At 42.0% G+C, this 8,360-nt stretch overlaps 1 protein-coding gene across 1 annotated transcript in view; it reads right to left on the bottom strand.

The window, feature by feature from the left end:
• The window catches only part of LOC306696605 (noelin-2-like), a gene marked incomplete at both ends in the record, with an annotated part of 20,511 nt that extends 12,650 nt beyond the window's left edge, over positions 1–7,861 (bottom strand). Inside the window, 2 exons of the mRNA XM_079160262.1 lie at positions 1,620–1,769; positions 7,718–7,861. Of these exons, the coding sequence (XP_079016388.1) occupies positions 1,620–1,769; positions 7,718–7,861 (294 nt within the window). The remainder of the gene's footprint in view (positions 1–1,619; positions 1,770–7,717) is intronic.
• Between the last annotated feature and the right edge of the window lie 499 nt (positions 7,862–8,360).

The following is an 8,360-nucleotide window of genomic DNA, read 5'->3' as shown; positions in this document are numbered from 1 at the left end:
CTGGGGCGGATGGGAATGTAATCAGTTTTGCAGGTTTTTGGTTATAAACCAAAGTGTTGTGCAAATTAAAATGTTGACCTGATGGTGGAGATAGATGAAAATGTAAGGGCTCCCCGACGTTATAAATACTTTTCCACTGGGGAACTTGAATATTAGTTGCACATCTTATGAGGAAAGAAGAGAAGTTAAGGCACCAAGGAAAGTCATTAAGAGTTCATCCTCTGGGGAGCACAAATTAAAAAGAAATGAATTCTGGAAAGACACATTACTACTGAATTTTGAGGATATCTTGTAAAGCTGTGAGCGCTACCGGAAAAAAACTCCTTCCATCTCTATCTCAAAGGGGAGGCGACAGAAACCTCAGGGACAGATTACTAACAAGATAAACAAGTAAAAAACAAAAGAGGTGTGAGAAAATGTGCATTCTATGTTTGGGCTCAACCGACCCTTTGATATCATTGGCTCAAGAACATGATGCAAAGTCACACATGTCATATTTCTCTTTGAAGAACCTTCTCATTAGATCCATTTAACATGTGAAATCCTCACCTAGTCTGCTCTGAAGAAACAAACACTCCCACGCTTCTTCTCATTAACCACACAGAAATGCTAACAGATACTTCAGATCTCTTCATTTTGAAAAAAAAAAGAGAAGAGAATCCAGTATAATAATGACCCAGTTATGCAGAAGTGATATGCAAGCAAACAAACACTCACAAAACCCCCCAAAAAACCCCACACACATACATCTCCCACTGTAACACATGCACAGGGCGGAAAAATCTAAGCAAAACATGCGTAAACCCTTACAGGAGCACACACACACACACACACACACACAGCAGGATCGAGGTGTTACTTCCAGAGACACGCTGAGCTAATTAAGATTCATAAATACAGAAGCCTCCCAACAGGAGCAGAGGGAGGAGGAAAGGGAAGTTATTTCAGATAGTGTTCATCTTTTTTTATCACTCTTTTTGCGGGAGGTGAGGACAGGGTGCAACACCAGCAGTGAATGAAAATCATTTGTATGATGTTATTATCGTTCGGGCGCCACGGTTCACTTTTACTTTGGGGCGAGAACACAGGATGTATACATCCTAATGTGTGTGAGCCTTGCAGTGGGGCATGCTTTGTGAAATGTTTGGCGGTCTGATGGTGCTCAATAATTCATCAGCTTCTGTCACAAATCACTTTTATTTCTCTCTCGGGACGCACATATGCATTGAGAGAAATGTGCTGACGCGGCCAGATGCATACCCTCACATAAATGCACACATACATGTATATGAGCTCATAAACATTCATGCATACAGATACTCAGAGTATAAATGCAGATCTGTCAGTTTAAACCCTTCTTTTGCACGTTGAGTGACTGGGAGTCTTTAGAGGATACAGCTACTGATGTATCGGGGATACGTCCGTCAGTGAAACCTGTCTGTTCATGTGTGTTTCTGCAAGTGTCAAAACAAAGAGGCAGTCCAGTGAATATTTCATTCCAGTATGCTGCCTTTTTTCTGTGCCGCATCGCAATGTTGACCAATGAAACATGCAGGGATGCACTCAAGAGTCAAGGGGGAAAGACAGACAGATACACACACACACACACACACACACACCTGTTCAGTCAGCAGGCGTAGTTGTCGACTCCGAGGGTCTCGTTTGCAGAGGTTTCGTGCCGGAGCGACCACTGTGCAAACACACCTGCCGTCAGGATCTGAAGCCGTGCTGTACACCTGCCAGCCCTCCTCCGAGCCCGGATACAAGCCCTGCACACAAACCAGCTCTGCGTTAATGTAGTCACTGCAGGAGGACCATGTCAGCCGTGCATTCGACAGAGGAGAAGGTCAGCAAAGCAATTTAAATTAAGGGGTTCATTATTTGTTTCTTTGTTTTTGTCAAAAGCTCACATTTTATTAGTGTCATCTCTATTGAATTAAAACACACCCTTTTGTAAATGCATTTCAGTCTGAGTTTTACATTCTACATTGTAAACAATACATTTCCTCCAGGAACCACTTATGGCCTTCAAGACATTTTCCTGTGATATGTCATGCTGTCTTATCCTGCTGAAACAATCAGTTATTGAATATATACTGTATGTAAAAAAAAAAACATCTTGGAAATCAAATTATCGGTAAAACGGCAAAAAGTCCCTGATTCCAGTTTCTGAAATGGACGATTGGCCATTGACTTAAAATCAGTAACAAAGTTCAAATTAAATATCTTTGAGCGGGCGTCTACTTATTGGGCAAAACAAGGAGTGTGAAGTCACCATGGACTCTGGGATTTGTGATATTGGGCTCTATAAATAACATTGACTTGATTTCTTTGACATCTTATAGACTTAATTTGATTACCTGAGAAAATAATCAACAGCTTATGCAAAGTGAGCATTACTTGTTATATATACCTTGTGTAATATGATTGCCATGCTTGTAATTTCCATTGATGAACACTTTTCAAAGTCCAATTTTTGTCCCCGGCTATACCTCTAAATTATTGGAGCTCGATTTGATCTATAAAATCTAAAATGTGTCCATTTCCGTACAGTCATTGTGAGCAAAATGAGAGAATTCACTCAGATATCATACTGTATATTAAACTAAAGTATGCTTCAACCATGTGGAAACACCACCAGCTCTGTGAACTTTGGCAAGCGTGTAATGGAATATGTTGCCCTGAATCACATCCCGCAGGACCGGCTTCCCTTCAGGCGTTCAACTCTGATACAGTATGTGTTCAAAAGGCACATATAGTATCAGTATAGGAGTACAGTATATAGAGGGCAAGGGCAGGAATCATTTAAAAAAAGATTTTGCGTTTTTATATGAATGTGACAATGTAACAGAAATAACAATTAGAGTTAATAAGGCAGTGAGCTATGCTGTGCTTCTTTGAAGCACAAAGGAAGTGACTATTAAAGCTATAATTCAAGGACCTTGAAGTGGTTACGTGTCCTATTTTTCGTGTTTGCTGTTCTTTTTTTTGTGTTATTTTGTGTTGATCTGTTTTTCGGGAAAATGTGTTTTTCAAAAAGACCCAAATGAGTCATATAACTGAAGCAGGTTTGTTTGTGCTTGTTTTTCTAACACACATTTTGCTCAGCATCTCAGCGAGTTATTCAGGTCAGGCTGTTGTTGGAAGGGTGGACAAATATTTTCCTTTAAGATGTTTCTGTCTATTTCTACCTCAGCAGGATTTCAGGAGCTCTTTACTGGAAGCATATTGTGATTTCAGTGTCCATTCATGTTAAAAAAGATGAGTGCATGCTCTTCGCATTTTATTGTACTTGGCTGCATCACAGACAGCTGTGTCTAAATCAGATATTTGTTGCAGTGACGTCGCCCCCATTCCTGTGTCCAGGAAAGCTAGCAGCAGGGCTGGAGAGCTTCCACCCTCCGCATCCACAGACGGAGCTGCTGTTCTCTCTGGCAAAAAGGCACCAGCTCCCCAGAGCTCCCAGAAATCTGAACAAAGAAAAATGATTTCTACCCTACTCACAGTCCATACAAAAAAAACCTCGCTTCCACTCTTGGCGGTACCATTTCACCATTTCATTCACACACTAAATACACATTTCATCAACAGACTCCATGTTTTCTTCTTTTCCTTTGCACATGGGGGGGGGAGGACAAATGGACATGAAAATGCAAAATACTTGCTTGTGAAAATTTCAATTTTCCCAAATAAAGTTCCAATAAATTTGTGCAGACAGGGGACCAGCGGGATCCTATTGACCGAGAGCAGCGTCTGAAAGTCTGTCTGAAGTAAATTATTGTAAAGCCTAAGCTACTGTAAGCTATTCCATTCAGTTTCCTTTGAGTTCCCTCTGGTTAACAGTTACACAGGGTGTATGTCTAGGGCTTTTATTGTGAAAGGTAAGAACAGAATGAGTAAATCTGTCTTCTCTCAAGGCTTTATGAGTCGAAGCGTTTTCCTATGCACACAAAATACTGATTCATCTTAAATGTTAGTGAGCACCTCTCCTCTGCCAAGATCACCCATCCATCGGACAGGCGAGGCACAGCAAGACGCTGATTAAACAGCATGATTATTATAAAGTGCCATTGGGCTCGTCACAATAAAAGGCCACTCTGAAATGTGCAGTTTTGTCTCACAACACAACGCACCAGATGTCGCAAGGTTTGAGGCAGCGTGCCATTGGCGCGCTGACTGCAGTAATGTCCACCAGAGCTGTTTGCCGTGAATTAAATGTTCATTTCTTTCCCATTAGCCGTCTCCAATGTCATTTTGACAATTAGGCTGTAAAACCAATCAGCCTAACAACTCTCCCCTCACTCCCCTTGTGGTGACCAACACAATGCTTATCTGTAGCCCTAGTCACAGTTCAGTCCCTGATAAATCACTTTTTTTAAGATAAGGATGTAAATTTCAGGCACACTTGTGTAATAATCATGCTGTTTAATCAGCACCTTGATCTGCCACACAGGTGAGGTGGATGGAGGATCCACCAGGCTACTGTTTTCAGCAAAAAAAGGTTCTAAAAAGTGACTGTACGCTGCCGGCACAGCACCAAAACTCAAACAGACACAGTTAGCGGCTAGCTGGTGAACATGAGTGGAGCATTAAAGAGCCACATATTTCCCTCAGGAGTTGACCAAAACCGGAGATAACAGAGAGTGAATATTGTACTTAAATTCATCAGGTGGCGCACCTCCAACTGAATGCCAATGTGTTAATAAGCTGACAAGTTGGCAAAATCAAGTTAAAAAGTGATGCGATGTCAGTGTTTACTTTGCCTCCAAGTAGCCAAATCCGTTATTGCAGGTTTTGAAATCTAGTTTTTGAAAGTGTACCACTTAAAACGACCTTCTGAAAATTGAGAACACGTAAATTCGAATGGTTCTCCATGTAACATATTTAAATTCTATAAACACACTGGTATTTAAATTTCACAATTATGTATCTAGTTGGGAGAATAGTGCAACAATGTGCGTTTGTTGATGTGATTTCCAAGGCTGCAGTACACAGCAAGACACAAACATGTATCAATAGTTCTAAAGTACCTATGTTGTTATATAATGACACGTGTTTGTTTTTTTTATTTTTTGGGGGGTTATTCGGGACCTCATTAGGTAGGACTGAGGTGACAGCAATAGTTCCCTGAGGTCTAAACAACCCATTCATTTAGAAAGCAACTAGGTCTTCAGTTTGACCTACTTACAGCAGTGTTAACATTTAGGAACAGTGTAAAGGTACGGCTGAGCTCAAGCTGACACACACCAGCCTGTCACAGTAATCTGTCTCAGAAGCTGCCCTACAAACCCTGGAACAGAATAACGACAGAGGAGGAAGCTGGGAGGATTGAGACGCGAGAGAAGGGGGTACGGGAGGGGGAGCAGGAGGCCGGGAGGGAAACGTCTGATAAATCAATCAGCTGGGTTTGGTGTGGTAACCTTGAAGTCCCATTTACAATAGAGCTGACGGTGGCGGGGGGGGGGGGGGGTTTCAAACAGGAGGACGTGGATGTGATGAGAATGTAAGCATCGTTTGTGCCTACTGCTCGATGTAATTAAACAGAGGAGGACATACGGCACCGAAGGGCTCATTCCACACAAGGGAAAAATGATAAAAATCTACTCCGGCGGCTCAGCTGATTGTGATCAGAGCAAATAGAGAGAGAGTGCAGAGAGCTAAAGGAGCTGCAAGAATCCAACAGACGGTGGCGGAGATAGGACAACGTACAACAATCAAAAATGTGTAGCAGCACACACAAATCTAAATGTCTACATGTTGTCATCAACCAGTACTTGTACCTCAATAAGATAAGCAAATGTAACTTTTTTTTTTTTTCAATGAAAAATAAAAGCAACACAACCCCGGCTGTCTTCTTCGTTCTCACGTGGGCCTGAGCCACTGCACTGAATGCACCACATGACAGCAGTCACACTGTTTCATTGATTAAAAATGAAATGTGATGTTCAGGTCAAGCTGAACGAGGAATAATTCAACAACAACTGTCATGATGGCAGAGAACTCGGCCGCAAACTGATTTGATGTCGCATTCAGTTAAAAAGAGATATTCGAATAGTTTGAACCCCAGGTGTGTTTTTTTTTGGAAGGACCTCATTTTTGGCCAATTTTGACAGCCCTTTAAATGCTGAAGGACCTGATCACTAAGTATCACGAATGAGAGCGCATGAAACCTCAGCAGGCAGCCTAAACAGTCCGCTTTAAGTAATGGATAAATAATCACAATAGAGAGCTAAACGTAACGGATACATGCTGAAATAGATCGCTGAAAATAATGGATAAATGGCTGAAATACAGAAAAGTAATGGATAAATGGTTAAAATACATAAAAGTAATGGATAAATGGATGAAATATAGAAAAGCAATGGATAAATGGTTGAATTATTGAGCTTAAAGTAAAGTATTAACAATTGACTGTAGTAGCTAAAAATAATGGAAGAACTTGGCCAAACCAACCAAAACTAACTCAATTGCATGAAAATAAATACTGCAACAATAACCTTTTATATAATCATAAGTGGTAAATAGCACCTTGTTTTGAACATGACGGGTGGTGTCTATGAAGGAGACAATAAAGGTTTTGTATGTGTATTTATATTCATACTGTAAAGTCAATTTTCTGTCTATCATCCCCTGACGTGGCCTGAAGTAGGAACACTGTACCTCTAACATCTCTATCTGTTCTCAGCCAGCTCGTGTGTGTGTGTTTGTGTGTGTTCTGAGTGTGTCTGAGTTTGAGTGTAGGCGTCTACTTGCATGAGACTGCATGCACTTTGCTGAACTTGCAAAGTGCCGCCACATAGCAGCTGTGAGCTGCCTCTCGAGCCAGAAAGCTAAATCATGCAAAGCCCAAGCGTGCACAAAAACACAAACGCACACACAAACCTGGGTTATATATAAGAGACCTGTATTGTGCATTGGTCCAGCACCAGGGTGTTTCTAAGGCAACAAATTGCTGGCTGTCCCACGGGTGAGTCAACCTTCCCCAGGAGAAATATCACCCCAGTAAGTCAGAGAGAGAGAGCGAGAGAGAGAGAGCGAGAGAGAGAGAGAGAGAGAGAGCAATCCTATTACATTTTGTGTGTGTGTGTGTGTGTGTGTAGCAGTTGGTGCATACTGTACATGTGTTCTTTATGACTCATATAAACAGAGAAGATTATTTATTTATTTACTTATTAGTGCTATTTATTCTTCATATTGGCAACACACTTTTGTTTCCAAATGTTGTTCTAAACCCGTTCCTCTCAGCGTCTTTTCTTTCTTGCTTCTTCTCCTCCTTTGCTCTATTTTCTGCACCAACGAAGAAGATCAAATATCTGCTGCATGTTGGCCAAACGTTCCTCAATGTGTTGATCCCTAAATCCGACTCGGATTTCCACCCTTAATTCTAGATTCTGTTTTGCAATTTCTCTAATACAATGCAAAGAGTGTCACATTAGAGACCTCGTGCAATTATATGTTCAGCGAGTGGGTGCTGATGTGTTCAAAACAGCTGAATGAAGCGCGCGTGCATGAGTGCACATTGAAAGAACACAAGATATAACTTAAGCTGTTGGTGGACAAAAAGATCTTCTGTTCAACTGACTTGACTCCTACGTATTTAGAGGATGCCAAAGATGAACTTCTGGTGACCAAGAAAAGCATTTTTTGTTTTGTTTTGGCAAAAATAATTATTCATACAATGTGTTTGTGTGTAGTGTGTATAAACAAGAATACATACACTGACGATCCGCTCATGTGTGCCCTCGGAGGAAATGACGGTTCCATTGAGTCCGACCAGCGACGGCAGAGTCTGGGACATCCAGTTAGTTACCATAGCCATGGTGCTGAGCACCGCGCCAATCTTTAACATGGGAACACTCATCCTGACACGCACGCATCCACACACACACACACACACACACAAACAAACAAACACAGAAGCTCTGGCTGGTTCTCACACGCAGTCCAAACTCTTCACAGCATTCATGCTTAAAAACAACGCGTACACAACATGATGCTACAGGTAAAACGTTTCTGTTCACGCCCGTTGAGTGTCCAGCTCCAGAATCCCCCCCCAAAAAAACACAGCCAGGATCGTCCCACTGCTTGAAAGTCTTCGCTGCTGCACTGCCACAGGTTAGAGGATAAATCCTGGAGCACAAGTCACTCCAGATGTCTCCATGTGAAGACGCATCGAGTCCAAACATCCAGCGCTCGGCTCAGGCTGCAGGAGACGCTCCTAGACGCCGCTGGGTAGGTCCCACTGATCTGTCTGTGTGTGTGTGTGTGTGTGTGTGAGTGTGTTTCCTGGACTCCTTCCTTCCCCTGGCAGTAAGAAGCTGTGGCTGAGCCAAGCGCTGCTCTCTAATTTATCCACTAAC

The sequence above is a fragment of the Pholis gunnellus genome, assembly GCF_910591455.1.
Source record: "Pholis gunnellus genome assembly, chromosome: 5".
Classification (NCBI taxonomy): Eukaryota; Metazoa; Chordata; class Actinopteri; order Perciformes; family Pholidae; genus Pholis; species Pholis gunnellus.
This window is presented reverse-complemented; position numbering and strand designations above follow the sequence as displayed.